The 22,808-nt window shown below is 46.4% G+C and overlaps 1 protein-coding gene across 11 annotated transcripts in view; it reads right to left on the bottom strand.

Moving 5' to 3' along the window:
- The window catches only part of MAD1L1 (mitotic arrest deficient 1 like 1), a 322,269-nt gene that overhangs the window by 48,867 nt on the left and 250,594 nt on the right, over positions 1-22,808 (bottom strand). The window contains exon 18 of one of the 11 annotated variants that reach the window (XM_090151569.1): positions 7,129-8,416. The exons of 9 other annotated variants lie outside the window; for them this stretch is intronic. In XM_090151569.1, the coding sequence (XP_090007695.1) occupies positions 8,402-8,416 (15 nt within the window). In that variant the 3' untranslated portion in view covers positions 7,129-8,401. One more of the 11 variants, XM_090151567.1, reaches the window with a different exon arrangement.

Genomic DNA, 22,808 nt, shown 5'->3' with positions numbered 1-22,808 from the left:
AGCCAGCGAGCCGCCTTGCACGCCCTGCACTTGACATGAGGAGCATCCCACCTGCATGGCCACGCTCCTCTTGTCACCTGCAGGGAACACCTGGACGTGGGGACACTGGGAGCAGCACATGTGGTTGGCATCCGGGATGTGCAGGAAGGCTGGCTGGCACCTGGTACCATTTTAGAACATAGCTATCGTGTGCATGGGATTTGTTTTGCCTCTCAGAAATTCTTGAGGGATTTACTAAATTAAAATGCTACAAGTAATACAGAGGGATCTCTTTTCCCTATAAGAATCAAACTGGATTAGGTACTTATTGCCTGGAAAACACTTTGAAGAATCACGCTATTAATCACACAGCCCCTGTTAACACCACTTACTGATTCCAGGACAGGTTGGAAAGGAGATGCAAATACCAGCTGCGTTTTGTCAAATCTTCGGGGAGAGACTTTCAATAGCTACTATGTAATTACATTAATATTTGTCAAGAATTACACTCACTCTTACGAAAACACCACAAGACACGAAGAGCTGCAAGTAGTTCCATGCTTCCTCTGCAGGGCAGGCCCTTAGGCAACGCAGCCCCTCCTGGCAGCTGCTGTGTCAGTGGCTGTCACAGACAAGGGTGCTTTTAAATGCAAAACCTTCTGACCGACTTTTACTTTAGTTTTCCACTAACCCGGCCTAACCTTGCACAGTTTGCAACCACTGAAAAGATCACAGCACAAGGTGAGTTCACAACAGAATAGCTAAGAGTATCTCTAACTTAAAGTGATAGGAAAGCAAATTGAGAAAGAAGATACAGTCAGCTGTAGGAAGCTTAGCTCTTCTCCTTCTTAATCACCCATAGAAAGAACAGCTCGCTGCTGTCGGCTGCTCGCACAGGTACGAGTAAAGACAGGCAGCAGATTTTCACCCAGCAGTTACAATGATTAATGTTTCTAAACAGACATACAGTTTGAAAGCACTGTGGCAGAAAAAAAAGAAAAGTTGTTGCTTCATAGTCTCAACCCACTATTTTCCCTGGGCATTGAGCCAGCGACTGAAGAAAGAGGAAAGCTGCTATTTAAGGAGTCACCAAGCCCTGTGATTCAGGATAACGAACACGGCTCGTTACAGTCCCCTCTGCTAAAAGCAGGGGCAAATGGAAGAGGCACAGCTGAGTGCTCTGTCCTCAGCCAAACTCAGAGGAAGGTCGGTGAAATGCTGCTGGCAGACGCCTCTCCATCCCAGCTTCCCCAGAGGAATAAGAACAAACTTCACTCCTTCATTGCCAGCAAGGAACAGGGGCTGCTGGGCACGAGGTCCTGCCTGTTGCTGTCAGGCAAGATGCAAGAGATACCACAGTACCTTTCATATGTTAGAGAAGTTACCAGATTGTACAAAGCTACCTGTCTCATAGATGCGAAATAACACATATTTTGCATTAGAACCACGCTGGGAAAAGGAAAGGTGCAAGCTTCTTCATTACTTCAATACACCTGAGAACAGCTCCTGCCAGAGCCAGGACGCTCCATGTGAGCTGCCTCCTGCTCAGGGGACATGGAAGTATGTTGGAAGAAGTTCCTGCAACACCACATTGCCATCGCCTGCTTGCTCTCAGATCCGACTGCCCCACATCGTGCCCCTGTATAATTTAAGTGCTTTAATTGGGGAAATTAGAGGAGAATAAAAACAGTGGGATTTTGTTTCCAGCTTAGTCTCAGGGATGCCGATGCTCTGCATTGCTGCTGTAAAACCTCTCAGAAACAATCCCAGCGTGACCTCCTGCATCCAGGGCTTCCTGCTATCATAAACTGCAAAACAGCATGCTGTGTCCTGCCCATAAGGCAGACAGACAACAGACTGTGGTCTAATTAGAAAAGACATGCTTCCCACATTCTCCATAAAGCTGCTTCAGCCTACAACTAAGGACAAATAAATAACTGTCAGGGCTAATAAGCCCAGAATCACAGAGGAAGGAAAGAAACGAACTGGATCTATGTCGATCTCATCCAATTGATCAGGAAAAGCATGTGGCAACAACCATGAAGACACAAGCAGCTCCATCTGCAGCAGTTCCTCTTCAGCAGATCGGATGTGCTCTGCTTCGTGGGGCTGTGCCAGGCCCTTGGCTCCCTTTTGCCAAAATAACCAGAGGCACAAAGTGCCACAGGTGATTAATTAGAGCACTCAAGCAGCACAGAACAGCCTCGTCCATTGTGATGTGCCACAGCACCCTAAGACAACATGGGATCAGCCACATCTCCCACAGTCTCCCTGCAGGGTGGGATACACCAACCCCAAACACTTTGGCCCTCCCTGAGAGCTGGCTGCATACAGCTGTACGTGGTACAATTTTACTGAGCAAGGTCCTCAGCCTGTTGCTGGGGTTAAGAAAAATGGAAGAGTTTATATCACTGAGGAGAGAATGATTACACACACAAGACTGATCCCAGTGATCTCTTCCAACAGAAGACATGATGACCAAGTTGGAGTCACCCAAATTGCCTCAGTTAAGTCCTCCCATTCCTTCCTCAACTACCAAGTGACCATTCAGGCATCTGTTCTGAATTAATTTTCATTAATTTTTGCCTTTCTGCCCACAGACCTGAGGCACAGCCTGGCTCCTGGACAACTTCGTTCCCTTGGGATCCTGTCCCTGCCCTGTGACAAGGGAGCAGCCATGGGGATAAAGCAATGCCACCTTCCACATGCCCGCAGAATGAGATGTCCTGTGTCACTCACAGGATGCAACACACACCTGAGAAGCACTAACATTTCCACCACTGGTTTTTACTCATTGAGAAGAACAAGGGCTGAACTCGAGACCAGGAGCCTGCACAAAGCTTTTCCTGCAAGAACGGTGACAGCAGGAGCCATCATATGGGATGAGACACGAAGCAACTTTGCCTTGGCCTTGCTGACTGAACAGAACTAATCAGGCTGAACTCAGTGCCCATCTGCTGATGGCTGCGTAACCAAGGAGCATCACCCATGAGCTGGCAGGACCAGGGCAGGTATTGACACCCACAGCTCACCTCCTCCTCTCAGCTCCGTCCCAGAGCTGCTCCAGTGGGTGCCACAGCACGGAAGCAGGCAGCCCTGGGGAGGTGATGGGACATGACCCAAAGAGACATGAACCCTGTGAACGTGCACTTCAGTTTGCATCAGAAGCAGGCTCAGTGCCATGCCACAGACTCAAACTTCCCCCCCACCCTCCAGATTTTGTCCCCTCCAATTTGTGGCACCAGCTGGAAGGCTGGAAGTTGAGAAGGTGAAGATGCACCACAGAGAAGCTGCAAGATGCACCAAGGCAGTAGATTAGAGCCAAAAGCAAGGACCTGGGGAACTGCAGCCTGGTCTTGCTGACATCACTGCATCCTCATTCTGTGCTGAGCCAGCTGCCCAGGGTGCGTGCCCATGCCAGATACACTGATTGCTTTCTGCAAACAGCTTATCTGCAGACAGCTGGACTAAACCCAACCTCATTTCACGTGAGTCACTAACCAAGAGGTCAGGAAGCAACGCCTTCTCAGCTCCATCTGCACGGGCTGGATTCACACCACTGACTACAGCACCAGGGAAACTCCCCAGTTTCCCCCCTCATCTCCTTAGCTAAAGGACATCTCCTCCCCACCGACATCCCCAGCGACTGTGTCAGAACCAGCAGAGCTATTTCTCCCTGCAATGCCTACAGGAAAATTCCCTTTCAAAGGCTCAATTATACAGGAACATCTCAGCAACTGCCCGTGTGAGTCAGCTATTCCCCTGAATCCTAACAACCTTTTCTGCAGGAGCTGGTTGGGAAAGGAAAAAACAAAAAGACAGAAAGATCGTGTCCTAAATAAAAACACGTATAGCCACTTGCCAAAAAAAAAAAAAAGAGGAAAAAACACATTTAGCTTTTTAAGGCGGTAACAAGCAGAACAATATTCAGCTTCAAGGCTACGCAGGCAGGTCAGAAAATCCTCCAGAGAAGAAGAACTAGGCCACAGAACTCCAGTACAGCTTCTAGAATCTGCCCCTGTTATCCAAAATCGGTGGTGAGGTCACTCCGATGGCTGAGCTGGCTGCTCTCCTTCGTACAGGTGTTCACATGGCCATGGGAAGCCTGTGCTCCTCCTGGCTGGCTATACAACGCACAGCCAAGCCCCAGCATAGCAAGAGATGGAGCTGGCAGACAATTTCCTGGGGAAAGCTCTTTGAGGTTACCTGTCCCCATCTTCCCCAAGGGAAATCATTTAAACGTTATGAGTAACAGCAATGCTGAAAAGAATGCGCAAAAACCTGGAAAACGCATCATTTTATCAACAGAAGCAAGGTCATCCAAACCCAGAGATGACTACATTCAATATTAATATCTCCCTTTCTCCAAGCAGGGTTCAAACCGCTTGGTAAGCATCCATTCCCCAGAGAAACGTCTTCCAGTAACTTTGATGCGAACTAATTACGTTTGCACAGCTAATAAGTGCCATCTGCCTGAGACTCCGCAGCCTGGGAGAGGAAGGGCAGCTCAGCTCAGTGCTGGCTGTGCCAGCACCCTCACTGCTTCCTCCTGCACAACACAAACCCAAACCCCAGCAGGAATCTGACAGTGGGAACACAGCACAGCCAGAATGACAGAGCCTCGGATGGATGCCTTCCTCCTCACGTCTTATTTGACCCTTGGTTTATTCTCATTTCCAGGAACTCCATTTCTTTCTGCTGGTCCAGCCCTGAGCTGTTGTGTACAATGCTTTAATGAGGTCCACTCCACTGATATAAAGGGCACAACAACAGCACCGCTCAATTTATTTCTACGTGGAGCATTCAAGACCTAATTCTCAAAAAAGAGTTTGAAAAGATCTATTAAGAGTGCATCCCCAACTGGTAAACAATGTCCATTTCTGGATGGGCCTCAGCAATCCAATCAGTGAAGGCATTTAAGGACAGCATGTACAATATTGGAAAATGAAATTGCTTTGAAAAAAAAACTCCTCCTTGCTTATTTGCCAGATAATGATAGAAGAGCTGATGCCAAGCACAGCCAATCTGTCCAAGGGTGTTCAAAGAGATGCTCCCTATGCCAAGGGTCCACTCCTTTCTCTTCTTATCACCCACATCCCACCTGCCAGTCCCCACCCTCACCTGGGCAGAACACCTCCAGGCAATGCTTCTCCATCAATTCAGAGGCAACAAAATCCCAAAGCTGTGTGATGAGGTACACTGGTGCCTCGTTTTTCTTTCTCAATACAAAAACATCCTGAATTTTGCACTTTCCTTTCACCGGAGGCAAGGACACGTTGTTGAGTTGTCTTCCCCTTGTAAATATTTGCTGCTGAAATCCATTTGTAGTATAAAACTTCTCTAAGGAAGAGAGAAGCTGACTCTCTGTAGTATTTAGTACTATTTCTTGTGTCATCCGCTGCGTTTCCCTACTATTTTTTACAAATTTAGGAACTATCAGATGCTATTCTGCATGCAGAAATACAGAGATTAAAAAAAGAGAAGAAGAAAGGCAAAGCTCCACAAACAGAGCTCAGGATTAAGCCTTATTTTGGGAGCCTCAGGCTCAGCTCCTTGCTGTGCCACATCTCCCACGTGGCCCTGCTGCTGCCCTACCACCACAGTGACAGCACCCCAACAAGGGTACAGCCCCCTTATGGACCCCCAGAGCCCTGCAGGGGCTCCTCCATTGCAAAGCCCAAAGCAATGCAACCATGCTGGCCCCAGTCACACCTCCCTGAGTGCCATTCCACAGCACCCCGCTCTGCCCTGTCTCTTCCCCCCGTTAACTTCCATATAATAACTGAAAAATGTGACAAGCCCAACTTTAATCATGTTCTAACCGGGGTTGGTATCATTAATCTCACAGCCACTGATGGGTAATTTAATTAGGGTGCATTTGTAATGAATTACAATCATCATTTAGCGCTATTGTTCCTAACACGAGCAGAGGGGAGGCAGAAGACCGGCATCGTTGATCTTTTTAATTACACTCACACAATACAAAAGCCACCCCAGCCCTGGCTGCTCAGTGCTGGTGGCTCAGGCACACACGAGCAGCAGTCCCAGCCCAACCTGCTCCCCAGCAGCTCCCAGAGTGGGGCCTTTGCTAGAGCAGAGAGAGAAATCTAAGCCAGGACAGAAACTGCACACCCCAGCTCTGCTTCCCACCAGCTGTGAACACTTGATGCAGATGTTAAGGACTGACCTGACACTTCACATGGCCAAGTGCTCCAGAAGTATTCCAACACCCTATGCAATTAAAGGATAACATAACAATAAGGCACGCTCACTTGGTGATGGCTGCATAGCCATGCTCACATAATATGCTCATGCAAGGCTGCAGACACTGACAGATCTAATGCAGGAGAACAACCTGCTACAAAGCTTTAAATCCATCTCTACAGCCCATTACCAGAAATTTCCAGCCCCAAATGTTTGTCTGGACAGATCCTTCGCTGCTCTCTGCAGGATGCATGGCAGCGAGTGCTTGCTGCTATTTCAGACCTGGCTCCAGTCTGCAAAACAGGAGCAATCTGTCGGCGGGGCTGAGTGCCAGCTGACCTCCTCAGTACCTCTGTGCAGAACACCAGGAGTTTTGGTACCTCCATACAGAACACCAGGACTCTTCACCACAGACATGTAACCTGGCATCCCCATATGGCATCCCTGTGCTGGTGGCAGCCCAACCTGCTTTCAAACTGAAGTGCTCTGAAGGGCCGCCCTGGGTCTCAACACAGAGTACAACAGCTCGGACGTGTAGGACCGAAGGAAAGCAAGCCCTACTTCTCTCCTCCAGTAAGGTGGCCAGGTTTCCCCTCTGCTGCTTAGGACATGGATCCATGCAGAACACCTGGGTTCCAGAGCCCTAAGGAAGGGCTGTCCTAGGGGGACGTGCACCAGCTGTTCCTGCTGCACATCCTGTGCCAGCAAAACGAGCAAAGAAAATTACCAAATACAAACAAAAATCTTCTGTGGCAGTTTAATATGGGAAGGAAAAGGATCGCCATTGCTCAGAGGAAAGGATAAATGCACCTCTGTGATTTGTTAGTGCTCTTTCCAAGAGTTAACAAAACAGCAGGGTAAAGAAAATCCATCAGAAGTGCTTTTGTAGACCTTCCAAACATTTTTGATAGAAACCCACATTAAAAAAAAACAAAAAACAAAACACAAAAAAGCCAGAAAATAAACAGCTTTAGGAAAGGAAAAGCACACGAAGTACTGCCATCCTTACACTGGAGTGAGTGACAGAGGCCAGAGCAGGAAGAGCAGCCCATGTATGGACAGCAGGTTGGCAAATGCTGCTCCAGACAGAGCTATGAGCTCCTACACAGTGCCTCCCAGCACAGCACCTGCACCAGGGCTGCTGAGGATAAAAGGGGGTAGAATGGAAATGAATGATACCTTGCTGATTAGATATTCCATTAGCTAGTAAAATTTATCCTAAGTAATGTGAAATAATGGGTGTTTTGATTATCTAAATATGTTAATGGAGTTTTAAATAGTTCGAATCACTCTGAAAGGAGTTGGAAATGGCAGTGGATGCCCTTTGGGAAAGGCAGAATGATGGGTGAGGTGAGTGGGAAAGTAGGGAGCACCGGACAGCACTGAGCATCAAACAGGGAGCAGACAGAAAAATACAATAAGGCAACTTCTGTAATTAGTGGCTTTTATCTATCTGAAGTACTGTATGCATTATTTAAGATAGGCCCAGAAGAGTATTGAAAAGCACTAGGGAGGAAAGAAAGAAGTTTCCATTAAAAACCTAGAGATTCTGAGAAACCTGTGGAAGGAGACAAGAACAAGAGGCTCATAAAAAATGCTGCTCTAAAAAATACAAAGAGTATGGTAAAGAAAGGGCACTGCTATTTGTTCAGGAGAAGAAGAACAGAGAGACTCAACTGAAAAAAAAAAAAAGTCCTTTAATTTTAACACAACATTTGTGTTAATTAACCTGCGCAACTACTGCTGTAGGGGAGCAGAAGCGCAGAACTTAATGCAAATTAGAACAGACAGCAACATCCCATTTGTAAATGGCACTTTTGTCACTTCCATTTTGCTTTCGAGAAAGGGGTACGGTCAAAACAAACCTCCTTTTAATCACATCGTTAACAACGCAGGAACTGATCAACGTTTCAGAAGGCATTCCCAAGCCAAGAGCTGCTCTGTGCCACACTCACAGCCCGGCTGCTCCTCCCAGGCAAAGCCCTGCTGGCTGTGCTGCTGCTCAGAGCTCCGGGCAGCTGTGCAGTCCCTGCATCTGTCCTGCCATGCAGAGTGAGCTGCTGCACACAGGGATGGAGCGCAGTGGGGAAACGCAGCAGTGCATTCCATGGTAACTTCATAAAGCCTTCCCTCATACGGCACCTAAGGATGGGGATGCTGCCAAGCCACTGCATGCTGCAACTTAACACAAACTTTCAGGCAGACCTGCTCCTGTCCCCTACCATTGTACCAGCTGAAAAACACAGGGGAAAAAATTTCTATTTATCGTTGGGACGCTCACCAAGTGCACAGTCAGCCTTTTAGATCCCTATCATCAGCACTTCTTCGCCCATCACTCTTCTCCACCCGCTTTCAGGCAGGGAATGAAAAGGATAAATTGCTTTTTTTTTTTTTTTCCCCCGTGAGCAGATTGTAACCCCACCTGCAATTAGCAGAGGTATGCAGGTGCAGCCCCCAGCTCAGCACTGGGAGGTGAGGGCATTACAAGCTGCGTTGGCACCCCGTGTTGCAGAACCATGGCTGCAGCTCCCAGCCCTGCCACGGCCATCCAACTTCAGCTTTGTGAAACCCTTCCTGTGCAAAGCTGGTACCACTCAGCCCTTCCCTCTGCCCCGATAAAAGCAGAGAGTGCTGCTAAGATCTGCTATCCCAAATGCTAGGCATGCAATTATGGATGGATGTGGCAAACCTGTGTGAGTGGCTCCTAGCACTGCTGCAACCCACAGCCCAGTAACTCCGGAGCAAGGGTAAGCTGATTAGCTCTGGGGAAGGATGATGGCAGAACTCCTCAGCTAAGCTTGTTAGCTGCCACACGGAGTTGGCGTACCTTGGAAGCTTTGCAAAGTGATTAGCTTGGGGTGGGAGCAGGCAGAGGAGCTGCTGCAGCAGCTCAGTAACCCGGAGCAGCTGATGTGTGCAGAGCAGTGCCCAAGGCTGGCAGTGTGGGGATGGGCTCTGCCTCTGCTGGGGTACAGTGAAGGGACACCCCTGTTCTGTGGCACAGCCCACCTGCAGCCCACAGAGCCCAGGCTGTGGGTGCAGCCAGGCCTGCAGCTTTCGTACACAATAGGATCAAGCCTCCATGGTCTGCAAGTCCCTCCTAAATCCCCAAGCGAGCTGGGAACTGTAGCAGGAAGTCCCAGGCAGTCTGTCCCTTTACCAGATCAGGACAAGTGCCACCAGCTCTCCCAGCAACTCCCCTCAACTGGTTTAATTTCAAATGCACATCAGAAGAGGATAATTCAAAACAATGTAAAACAACCTTTTTCCATCCCCCTTCAGTCTTCACAGCAATGTTCCACTATTTCTCTGGAGTGCAACTGAAAAGGGAAAAGCTGCACTTAAACTTTGCACTGATTTCCCAGTGCCCAGCTGCAAAAGTTCATTGTGACTGCGCGGAGATGCCTTACGCATTCATTATGTCTGTTCGGCTAATCTGCTTTTACACACCACTGAAACAGATGCAGAAACTTCTCCAGCATTGAGAGCATCCCTTCCTTTCCGACAAGATTTGCAAGACTTGATTTGATGAGAAACTTCTCTTCAATTTCCATATCCCGGAGTAAAGGTACGAGATGGGAACCTTTGTTTTCATTTCAAAGCAAAGAAACTTCACAGCCACGGAAAACATGATGCGAGTATAACCGACAGCTCACAACCAGATGGCAAATAAAATTATCTCAAAGCATATTGTTATTTTTACATTGCATCTGCAATTTTCAACACTCGAATTTGGCAATAACGCCATCCCTCGTTTTATGTAGGTTAAAAGTGAGATGCAGCTGTTCGCTCCCTCCAAAGTCAAGTATTTACCCCCCAGGTAGGATCTATTTATGGGGATTTATTATTTATAGTCATTTGGAAACAGAAGGTTTATATGAAAAGAGCTGGCACAGCCTCCACTACAATAGCATCGGCTCTCTGCTCCCACCAGACCTCCTAATTTGGTAACTCTTTGGTAAAAATGACCTGGAACATTGGGACCTGTGATATTAAAATTTCTTTGAGCAAGCCCTCTACTTCCCCAGCTGCTTTTTTGCTGCTTGTAGCAATAAATCTTCCAGTCATGCAGCCAGGTACCAGGACGCTTATTACTTTTATTATACAGGCTACTACAGCTTTGGGAAGTATTAATAATCCATCAGAAGCGATGCTGACACCAGTCTCTAGATAGGCACAGCATATGTGTGACATGGATGGGGATGAGCACAGCCGGATGGGAGAGAAATGTCACCCACAGATGTAATCTCCCTTCATCCCAAGAATTTACTTGCCCTACCTCCCATTCTTTAAGAGACACAACAGGCACACAGTTAGACTTCTGAAGCTGGATAGCAAAGCAGCAGCAGGAGCAAGGAAAACAGTTTGTTTCTACAACCCAATACTCATCAGCCAACCCCCCCCTCTGTGTCCTATTAGCTGCTCCCACCAAAGCAAACAGGGTCATTCTTATTCCCAAGCTTGGCTGCACAAAGATCCCTTAGATAAAATATATATATATAAATAAAAATCAGAAATACCACACACACAGAAGAGTTTAGAGAGCTCCTCCTCCCTGGTTTTGGACTGATGACAAAATCCATCTCAGTGAATTTATGGCTGCACATTCCACCTGAAAGAGCCTTTTGGGAGTGGTCCACGCAGGCCCCTACACCTTTCCAGATGCTCTCCTGCAGAGCAAGTGACACAACTCTGGAAGTGATGGCCAGGCTGTCCCTGGTCCTCACTGCCAGGTTCCCACTGTGCCCCTCAGCCTTCCTCTCCTGCCAATTACAAACCAAATGAACCAACAGCCGCACCTGGAAACTCAGAACGCTGTGCCAACCAGCGCCGTCTGCTCTTATGCTGCCCCTCCAGGTGTGGCTTTAAGACCGTGAGCTCTCCAGGCACAGCATCCACCTCCGCTCATTTCTCACACGAGGGCCAGCAGTCGTGTCATTAATAACAGCAGCTAACCTTTGACCGCTAAAGAATTAGCAATCCCACCCACGAAGCCATGTCATATTTAGTGAGTTGTCAGAGCAGCAGCATCATTAAAGCACATAACTAATGTACATAAAACACCGCAAGAGACACGATCGATAGTTGGTTGGTGATTTATTCCCAAACGGATGGAAGCAAAAGGGCTCAGCAGTGAGGGCTGCAGTGTTCTCACACCACAACGGTTCTACCAAATGCTTTGTGTTTTCTGAAACCCAAATGACCCCCCAAACAGCTGTGAGTTTGACTGGGATACCGCTGACCACGTTCTTACCCATGGCTCACGCCAGGGCTTCTCCTCTCTCATCCCAAATTCTTCCTCTAGATTTTCACAGAAACCAGTGCTTTTACAAGCACGCTCTCACTCGCTATCCTAATGATTTCTGTCTGGATTTGCAAGCTCTTTCATTCCTTCTCTTCTTGTTTCACATCAGAGAAACGTCAAGACTTTCGTTGCCCGGTGTTAGCTTTGTGTCTGTACTCAATGTTCTCGCTGCGCTCACCGGGACACGCAGGCTTTATAATTAGGGACAGGATTCATGCAGCACCAAGCACGCTCACAAGGATTTTCTTCAAAACCAAGAGGAATCTTTCCCACTCCATCCCAGCACCACGCTCCCTCCTGCCGCAGCTCTGCAGGCTAAAGACAACGGCTGAAGAAGAAAGCAACCTCTTTCCTCTCCCCGACCCAGCACATCCGGCTTGCTGCTCTCCACGGACACAAACCTATCAGCGAGGGCTGCAAGCTTCAGAGCTTTGTCCTGGTGTTGCATTAACCAATCTCTTTGTAGCCAAGCAGGGAGTGCAGCAGCCGCTCTCCCTGCAGAGCTTGGAGCCCTGCGAGGCTCCTGCCGAAGGACCCGGTTGGTCCCTGCTGCACAGTGGCACTGACCCAAGGCACGCTCCCTGCACGGCTCACGCCTTGGGAAGGCAGGACCTGTTGATTTCTGCAGTTTCAGATAAGTGTGAATTGATGAGCTACTTCAGGAAGCTAATATTAATGCCTAGAATAACGTGTCAGGGCTGCCTGGCTGATTACCCCTCGTTCCTGTCTGCTTACAAACAATGATTACAGTCTAATCTCAGCACTCTTGGAGGAGCTGCGGAGAGTACCCTTCATCTACTGTAATTACGTTCCAGCTCCCTCGGAGCTCAGGCTCTTATTCACTCCCAGCATTATCTGCAGACTAATCTAGCCGGCAGGAATGGAGGTAAAAATTACTTCAAAGAGCTGTATTAAGCTTTTGCTCTGGCTCAAAAGCCAAGTTAAAGAAACCAAATTGTTTTGTGATGGTCAGACAATGGTGTGGGACGAAGGAGCGACAGATCCAAAGTACAGCAAAAGCAAATATTTGCTGGCACTGCTGACAGCCAGGGGTTGTGTCCGTGCAACTCAATGAGCCCTGTTTTGCTATGAGGAGGGAGGTGCTCAGCCTGCTGCAGCCGTGCTCCCAGCTGCCCAATGTTCAGCAGGCAGCTCTGGCAGCTCTTCGAAAAAGAAGCATTTCCCAGCAGGGCTCAGTCAACTCCCCGAGTTGCTCATCCACACATCAGTGAGACCTCCCAAAGCATCACAACATCACCCAGTCTTCCCATTGTGGTTTAGTTGCTTCCAGATCTTTTTTCCTAAATATCAAAAGCCAAATATAGCATATTCCTGGTCTAATTCTGACAAGACTTCCAGGCAACTTCATTTTGCCTAAAAACCACTTCTGGGTAATCATGTACGTCAACACCCTCTAAATCCATTTTCTGATTATGTTATTTTCTCCAAGACTTCCAAATTACAGTTTTGCTGTAACTCTGTTTCCCTTCAGCATAACTATGTTCCAGAAGGACATTAACCTTTCCCGTCTCTCTTATTAAACGCACACAGCTTTATCCCTCCTCCTTGCACAGACATGGCTGTGATGCTCCACTCAGCCTGCAGGGAAGAAGATATCTCCCCACAAGGCTGAGAGCATCCATGAGCACGTGCAGCCATCCTCACTGGTGCCAATAGGACAGGACAACGGCCATGCATCCCAGCCATCACTGCACCCCAGCGAGCAAGGTGTGCACTCTGGCTGTCAGCACAGCCACTCTGACCACTGTTCCTTATTCAGCAGTGCAACAGGTAGGCGCTAGACGAAGCATGCAAAAACCTGCTCACACATCTCGCATTCCCATCTTGCTGTTGCTGGGGAGACCCATCTGCAAGAAGCAGCCCCTTGTGAATGAAGCAAGGGCACGCACCGCAACGGCGTATGGAGTACACAGCTTTACTGCAGTGATCTGGGAAGTAAGACATCACTCCCCAAAGCTCCGGCTCTCCCAGAAGGCAACGTGATACCTGAGCTGCCACAGGTCCTGTGTTCTAATTAAGTGTTAAATCCAGTTATTCTTTTTAAAATCTAGTTAGATGTTTCTTCCCACAGTGCCGTCGCTCTTCGCTGTGCTAGAATTCAGTAAGGAGGACAGTTAATTAAGATTGAACAACAGTGCCTAATGACTTCTACTTAAAGCTGTTCATAAAAAAAATACTACACAGTGCTAGAAATTACCTAACTTTGGAAGCTAACATGGCACCTGAACAAAACAAACCAAAGCACCCAGTCCTACTCTGCAAACGTTTATTTTAAGTTTAAGTCATGACTCATGATGGGAATACTATAAAAACAACTAGATGTCCCTGGATGCAGGGATCAAAACGTGTCCTGGCAGCACAACTGTTAAGCACCATTCCATTTAAAACACTCTTCAGGTGCAGGAGCAATACAGCTGCTTCTAACCTTTGGATTTTGCGCTGAGGGATTTGGTTTAGTGAGAACTATTGGTGATAGGTGGATGACTGGACTGGATGGGCTTGTAGGTCTTTTCTGACCTTGGTGTTTCTGTGATTCTGTTGGGAGGTGTGACCTCAAGGAAGCAAAAAAATGGGCCTGAACAGATGGGAAGCTCAGAAGAAACAACAAAATGAGACAGTCTAGAAAACAAAAGCACAATATAACCAAAGCAGCATTAATCCAACTCTCAGCAGAAGGAAATCTTGGTGCAAGATGCTTGAAAAAGGAACTGAGAATAAAAGAAAGGGGAAATTTGATGGGATGAGAGGGAAGGACCCCAAGTTGCACCAGGGAAGGTTCATCCTAGAGGCCTTCAGGAGCTGTATGGATGTGGCACTGAGGGACATGGCTCAGTGGACAATACTGGAGGTAGGTTGGTGGTTGGACTTGATGATCTCAGAGGTCTTTTTCATTAGCTGTTTGCCCTACCCACTGCAGCTCCATCTGTGTGTCTTAATTCTTACATTCACCCGTAGTGTTCAACAACACGCACACAGGTTGCACAGACGTGAGACAGAACAGGCCATTCCACATCCTGCACCATGGATATGGTCAGTAAAACACATGGATATTTGGCACGCTGCTGGTAGATGACAAACACTGGAATTAACAAAGAAATTAGCAAGAAGGCTGTTCAAATATTATCCTAACTTAGCACAAAAGAGGAGATCTAATGCAGCATTAACCTCAGACAGACCTTTAAAAAACACATCCTGGAAGATGTGTGCTCACTACACCCACTCACCAAGGCATCTCTAATGAGTCTCTGCCTACCTATGTCTGGATCTGGAGGGAACCCCTGGAGGAACGTGGTTCATCGTCTCTCTTGCTGCTAAGTGCATGGAGTTGTTAGAATTGCAGAAGGGAAAGGAAGAATTACTTTTCTTACTCTTGCTCACAGACAGAAAGTGACAAAGCAAACTATCCATCTCTTGATCTTGCACAATGCAAGGATCACACCTGATTTATTTTCCATGCAACCCTAATCAAAACACATGTGCTCTGTCTCTACTCAGGCTAAATCCTGCCCATAAAATAAATAGATGCATGAAAAATGACGCGTGAAAATGATGCCTGGCTTTATCTTCCCTATTGGAAGCTGGCTGAGGGATGTGCTGGAAGGAGTTCAGCCTCCCCCCCGGGGGACGTGATGGATTCCGGGCCCCCACAGTGGGAACACACATTTACCTCCCTGCTGTCAGAGCCATCCTAGGTGTCATTTCACCATACGGCTCTCCCTGTAACTTGGCAATTTTACCCACTTCGTAAAATCATCTGAAAGCTCCCATATCACATCTCTTATCCTCAGAGGATCATGAATCACCAAGGCAGGATATTATTTGAGGACCTGAAGGTACTGAAGTTGTTAAAAAATAAATCAACCTTAAAATTGGATGTGTATACCAGTAGGTGAGGAAGGAAAAATATTGTAGGCTGACTCCAGAATGTTTTCAGGAGTGATCCTGAAAATATGAGGCCTGTAAAACTTACTTCTGTATCAAATAAAACCAGACAAGAAATGATAACTCCTCAGGTGAGAATGATACTTATAAATAAAGAAAATCACTCTACTCCTATATAGTAGAATTCCCTAAAATTCTTCAGGGAAAAAAGAATCCCCAAGGATTAGGTTTGATTATCCGGGTTTTCAAAGCCTCTGTGACAAAGTACTGTCACAATAAGACTATCAGAAATCTGCCTGAGTAACAGAGCAAGGGATGGGATGGTGTAACAAATACAGAAATTAGCTGAATAAAATTTGAAAGGGATGTGCAACACGTGATCAGTATTCAAAACCACAATAGATTACACCGGCATTCCTTGAGGACCAGTTTTGTCTAATATGTTCTTCAGCTCCTCGCATGCGAGAGCAAACTGTGATGTGGTGAGACTGCATATAACATCATTGGTTTGGGAGCGTGGAGCTGACCTTGGCTGCTTTGCCTCCAAGGAGTGCTAAAATGCCTCATCTTCACTGTGTGTCATCTTGGGAGAGGTTCACTTGCTTTAGTTACAGAAAATATAAAAACACAGCTGTTTAGCAGTTAGGGAGAAGCCGAGGAAAAAGCACAGAATAATAAAGATATTTACTCTTTTCTTGCAAGACGGGAAGGAAACGGTACCCAGAGGAACTGGATGGCAATTTTAAGTAGATATAAAAAACTCGTTTCTCAGAGCCTGAATTGACCTCTGGAACTCACTGTCACAGACTCTCTCCCCAGATCAATAGTTCAGAAAGCCCAAAACTGGATTAGACGCATTCATAGCCTGCTAGCGATGAAACTCATTTACCAAAGCTTATGAAAAACATCTTTTATAAAGATGCCACGGGAGTTTCTTAGGTGAGGCTGCACCACAATGTGCTTTGAAAATTGATACTAAAACATCTTATTATATTTGTACAAGCGTCACTCTGCACTGCAAGCAACAAAAATTAACACTTTAATAGCAACTCGCACGCCAAAACTGGAACACCTGGGCACACAACACAGTAACTACTGCTTTCTTTTCACAGGTGGGGAACAAGACGGAGTGAAACAATCAACAGCAGTGCTGGATGACAGCCTGGGAGGCCCCAGATTTCTAGCAGTGTATGCCAACAGGCTGCTGTAACCGCTGAGCAGTGGGACCAGCTTCAACAGCATCTGTTGGAAGCGGATGCACCTTTGGGATAGGATAGGACACCCCATCGCTGCACGGGATAATTACACACACTACATACAGGATAACTTTCCCCAACCAATTCTATCAGTTCACTTGAGTCCCTACAGGCTGTGATCCACATGCACACATTGACTGGGTAGGTCCTGGAACAGCACAAGAGCAGAGATGCAACTTGGCCAGGAGCTCCAGCAGTGCCTTTTCACTTCTTTCATCAGATTGAGCCTGTCCTCTGTCAGAAAACTGTTCGTGTGGACAGCTGAGGAAAGCCTGACCCCCACGGGTGCCCCTCCTGGGCCAAGCCACGGCTGTGGCCTATGGCTCTGTCTGCCAACCCCTTGTTTCCCATCAGATGAGCACATCTGCTTTCCAAATGTTGTCAGACACATCCTCCTACTGAGCTGCACAATCCAGTGTCTGCACACATTAGCTTTTATGATTACAAAAAAAAAAAAAAGAGTCAGAAACAAATTTAACGTTAAAACCTGTAATGGCTTAAGGAGTCTCTAGAGTGAAATAGGGGGAGGGAATGGGGGATCTCAGGTTAATAAAAGCTGTTAATTAGAGTCAAATTTGCTGCTTAATGTGTCAAGAACTAGTGAGTTACGAGTTAATCAAATGCTCCGAGTTCCTTGGGAGAGCAATAAACCTGAAGCCTGAAAATGGAAACAGAAGGACAAGGTCACGGCCTTCAGATAAGGTGCATTTAAAGCTGTTTAACCCTAAAGCCCAAGCAGGGAGCATCCTAAAAGAGGCTGGGACTCCTGCTACTGAGAACATCCTGTCATATCTTTAATCATCAGCACTCCAAGACTTTCATAATACAGTCAGGTTCGGACATAGTTCCTTTTTTTCTCTTTTTATCTGCACTTGTTGGGACTTCTATAACATTTGACAAAACGCTCAGAAAAGATGGGTACCTCTTGGAACCGTTGAATTTTTGTTTCCACTGTTCTCTTTCAAAGACTAAAGCAAAAGGCAGAGAAAACGCAAGGAAGAGTTGGAAAGTATCTACCAAGCCTATCTATCAGGACTCTGTACTCCTTGCCTAAGAGCTCGGAACAACATCTCTGCACCACACAGCAAAGGGAGCTGGCATTGCAGGAACTGCCTTAAAGGATAAATTAATAAAAACAGCAGAGAAAAGGGAGTGAATAAAGCCTGTCAAGAAATGAAGGGTTTTCAAGACTGAGCATTTCCCACATTTAAATGCACCTGGGAAAGGGAAGGCAAGTGATGGGTGATTTTCTTTTGCCTCTGAACTATGGAAAGTTTTAATCTATCTTCACTCCAGTTCACGCTTTGTAAGCCTAGCCTAAATGGAGTACATTCTCCACAACAGGCTAGCCATCAGCACCACTTCTCAGTCACTGCTAAAAGAAGAAAAGCTACAGTTGCTATGGGATCTTGCCATCACCCAAGAGCTCTCTCAGTGGGAAAAAAAAAACAGGGAGCCCAAAGATAAATATTTATAGCACAGGACTCCATCGGACTTTCAAACTTTTGCTAAGGGCAATTAAAAGCCTTTTTTTTCTTTGGATTGCAAAGGGACAGCAGCAGTTGTCAGTCCCACACCAAGCATACATACAGCTCCAGTGAAATTGTTAATTACTGAATATCAATAGTCAATGGCTGTTCTGCCTTGCAACCTCCACTTACTTTAGGGGGCAAATGTGTTTTCCGACTGCTGTGGAGACAACATGGAATCCTGAGTTGGGGACTTGGCACAGAAGAGGAACAGATGTTCACAGATTTCATTGCAAAACATAATTATCCACAGTCTTGAATACTACATACAACATATTCCTGTAAATGTTAAACACTGGGAGGTGCCCTCTGTGTCCTTGTTGTCAACCAGAGTGTTTCTCCGGATCTTCCTCATGCTTTCCGACCTGCAACATTTCAGCACTGCAAGCAGCAGCCTTCAGAAAGGTGGAGTGCTCAGAGGATTGCTTCACATCGAGCCAAATTATCCTTTTAGGGCTAATTTTCTTGTTCCTTCTTCAAGACTTGGGTCCTGAGGGAAAGCAGAGCCCAAAGCAAGCCCCGGATAAAAAGATTAGATCCCTCTGCATTATGATGCTTGTAATGATTCAGCAACTTAAAGCCATCTTTCTACCAACAAGGAGCCCGTGGTTCTTCTATAAGCTGATAGTTCAAAGCGACAAATAAAATAAAAGAATCTGACAGAAGTCATTACCACCTACAAAGCTGTTGTACAATTGTGAGAACAAATGGGTCAATCGTGCCCCAAACCTGCAGTTATATTCAGCTGGGAGAATACTCCCATCCTTCTTGCCGAAAAGAAACTACAATTCTGCCTTCCCTAACAGTGCTTAGCAGTTAGACCATGAGGGCAACAGCAGCGTCCTATAGCTCCCAGGTATGACTGTCACTTCCCAAAGGCAGGTGAAAGCCACCGAGGACAACCAGGTCTCCTAATGGGGACCGTGACCAGCCATCTCCTGACACCCACAATATCTCAGGCTCCCTTAAAGCCAGGCAGCTCCAATAAGCTCCAGAGCAATCAGTCCTCTGCTCTCTGAAAACCATTGCTGCACAGAGCAAAATAAACCATGGAATATCTCAGCAAATAATCTTGGGTGAGAAATTTTTCTACTCTAACAATTAGGAGAAAGCCTTTGTGTGCTCCTCCAGCATCTACTGAGCACAGAGGGAAGCAGAGGGGGTCACAGCCTTAATTCCAGGTACAAATTGGCCACCTGTTCTCTACCACGGAAAGGAGGAAGAGGAGGTTACAGCCACAGAGTAATGAGTGAGATTAGACTGCAATCAGGGAACAGAGAAGTGAGTTGGACAGACGTGCTGAAGGCAGAGAAAGCATCCTTTAAATTAAACCTCTACCATTCACCTGGTCACTGAGTCAGTGGATAATCTACGAGACTCCAAACTCCTTCCAGGAGCTGATGTGCATCAGCCCAGCGCGTGTTTCCTCCTATCTATTGATAATAAAGCAGCCCAAGAACACACGAGCTTTTCTACTTCTTTCAGCCACACACATGGAATATAAATTTTCTGTAATCTCTGGGAATACCGGGATTTTTCCCTTCCTCTTTTTCCAGTAAAGCCTACAGTGTTTTTTAAGGATGAAGGAACGGAACCTGCCCTGATGAGAAATCACAAGTGCAGTCCATAGCTCCTCAGCACTTTGTGCACCATTAGAGCGACGTTATTAACAGGACTGAGGTGGCACGAGGGCAACGAGACCATCATCTGTCTAGAGGGTGATGTGTGGACACAAGGAAGGCAAATGCAAACCTGCAGAGGTAATGTGCTCCACTTGTCAAATGAATTAGTTTCCTTCTGCTGAGATGGACTGCGCAAGCCTCACACCTGGTAGTAGCAAAACACCTTCCAGGGAAAACTGCAGACCAGGAATTCCATGAAGATGGCAGGACTGCTCAGCTCAGCAGAGCCCTGAGCCAGCCCCCCCAGTGACAACTGGGCTACGAAAACATGAATGCAGAACACCTGGCAACTGCTGATCCCAGAAACTGAGACTGTCAGAATTTGGGAAATATCGCCTCCGAAGTAACGAGGTGCTTTGAGATCTTCATTCAAAAGGCTCAGCGTAAGACTAAGGGCACACGATAGAAGTGTGCTCTGATGCTAAATATATCTCATGCCTACTGAGAGAAGCAGTGATTCGATTCGAGTCCTGTCTTCTGCTCCACTGTGGGTATCAGCTCCTGCCTCCTCCAGCTCATTAACACTGCTGTAAAGTGGCTGGCACGAATTTACATCAAATGAATATAATTACAGAGAAGAATGCATTGTATGAAGTTAAACCTCTGGTCTTCCTTTGCTTTTCCTCTCTTACTTCTGTTCTTTCCCTCTTTTCTCCGTCCTTTTTTGCACGGCAGCTTTGTTTCTATTTTTCTTCTCCATTCATCATCTCTGTCCTTCTTTTCTTTTGGTCTTTCACCTATTCCTTCTTTCTAGTCCACAGTTGACTGCTTTCCTTTTTTTTTTTCTCCCAAGTTTGATTGATTTATACCCCACTTACGTAAATGTTTTTATACAAAGCATATAAAGCGCTGAACTCCCTGTGGAACATCATAAGCACTACTACCATCCATGTAGGTAAGGGGGAGGGGGGAAGTGAAGTTAACGAAGTGCTAAATTAAGTAAGAATCTCTTACATCATACTTTGAAGCTTGCCAAAATCTGATGCTTCAGATGTACTGCAACAACCAGTTTCTGAGACAGGTCCTTCGCAAGCAAAAAAATCTTCATACTACAGTGTCAGACAGGAAAAGAAACGAGAGATTCTCCCAGCTGCTTTACCAGGGGATGAGGTTACTTCTCAAACAATCAGACCTCGAGTCCTCACACTGCCACTCCAACACCCAACACAATGCAATTTTAATTGCTGACTATGAAGGAAAAAGGAAGGAAGATGAGGAAAAATATTTACTTTTCATCTTGTCCTGAAACTCCTGCAGGACTTCAGGCAAACAATCTCCGTGGAAATTCATTGTATTGCTCAATCCATCCTTGCTTAATTCATTACATGGAACTCTTAAATGGTACCCAGGCAATAGGCTGGCTCTCTACAGAGATGGAAATTACATCTCTAATTACAAGATACAGTGCTGCCCTAATAATAAGTACTGTGCTCAAGAAGCCCCAACCCAGGAGGATGAGTTTTGACCTCTTTTGACTGGAAAATAGTTGATAAGAACATTAAAGCAAGTCACAGCTCCAGAAACAATCCATCTACTTGCTCTGAGCACTTTGGCACTGAGTGCAGAAGTTAGGCTCGTATGCATCTCACTGGTTTAAATTGGTGATTGGAGCTGGAACACAGATTTTGGGCAACAGAATATAGAGATATAGAAGAAAAACTGGAAAGGCAGATAGTTTGACCACCACAAAATACTTCTGTGCAGGTTTTGACCCCACATTGCCCTAACAGTCTCTAGACAAGCAGTGCTCAACAGGTCCCTTGCAGGCATCGCTGGAGAAATGCATCTGACTCCTTCAAACCTCTTTAGCATCTTCAGGATGGGCCTTCGTGACCCTCGGAGATGCATTGCATGCACAGATGTAGAAAATACACCCCATCCCAAGAACAGCCAGATCTTAAGACACCTCTGTTGCCTCTCACCTTTCCTTACAAATGATACCTCTTGCCCTACAGACGTTCTCCTTCCTCACACTGGCAGTAAAAGACCGCAGCAATCTCTGGCTGGGGACTATTTTCTTCTCCAGCACAGATCTGTAGCATTTAACAGCAAACCTTCAATTATCGTAGTACATGACCGTAAAACTTGCTCAACTGGAAGTGATCAGCTGTTTCTAACCTTGCCTTCAATCATCTCCTTTCTTTTGCCCCCAAAGCCATTTAAAATAATATTCTCCTGGAGCCTCTATGCAGCCTACCTAGTACAAAGTTAAACCATAAGTCAAAATGATTAAAATTATATGGAAATATATACATCTCCTTCAACATTTTACAGGGAACACGGCTCCTAGTGGGACATCGCTACACATTACTCATAAGGCCAAGGCATGTGGCAGTTCCCAGAGAACCTGCACGCTCTCTTCTTTATGCCATAGGCCTTATAAGCAGCCATTAATTTTTTCCATTTCAGGCCACGCTTCCTATATGCATAATTTGAGTCCTTAAAATGAACCCCGATCTGAATTCTACCTGCTTGGAAGAGCAAAAAAAAAAAAAAAAAAGTCTTGGAAATATATAGCAACAAGAAACTGGCAGGACAAACTCACACTCCCACTGTGCCAAATTGCAAGTTTAGTGATTCTGTTTTCTTCCCGCTGAGCGGAAGGTGTCATTAGCTGCTGTATTTAGAGGCACAGAAAAGGCTCTTGGAGCAGTCCCCAGCCTCTCTCTGGACCAGGTGGCTGATGACCACAGGAGCTCTCTGCAGCTGGGGACCTTCACCTTCATCTTCCTGCAGTCAACACTTCAGTTTTAATGGGAAGGAAATAAACGGGGCAAGCAGTACAACGCGGAGAGAAACCCTCGGGCTATGTCAGCCTCCTCCAGGCTGAAATTCATCCCTGCGTCAGGGCTGCTTTTAAGTCCCCACACTGTATAAACACTCCTGGGTGCTTTTAAGTCAAGAATAGCTTTCGTTCTGGGAGAGGATTTCTCTTCTAGGACGGTCTCTG

Source organism: Phasianus colchicus, chromosome 16 (genome assembly GCF_987193195.1).
Source record: "Phasianus colchicus chromosome 16, bPhaCol1.hap1.1, whole genome shotgun sequence".
Taxonomy (NCBI): Eukaryota; Metazoa; Chordata; class Aves; order Galliformes; family Phasianidae; genus Phasianus; species Phasianus colchicus.
This window is presented reverse-complemented; position numbering and strand designations above follow the sequence as displayed.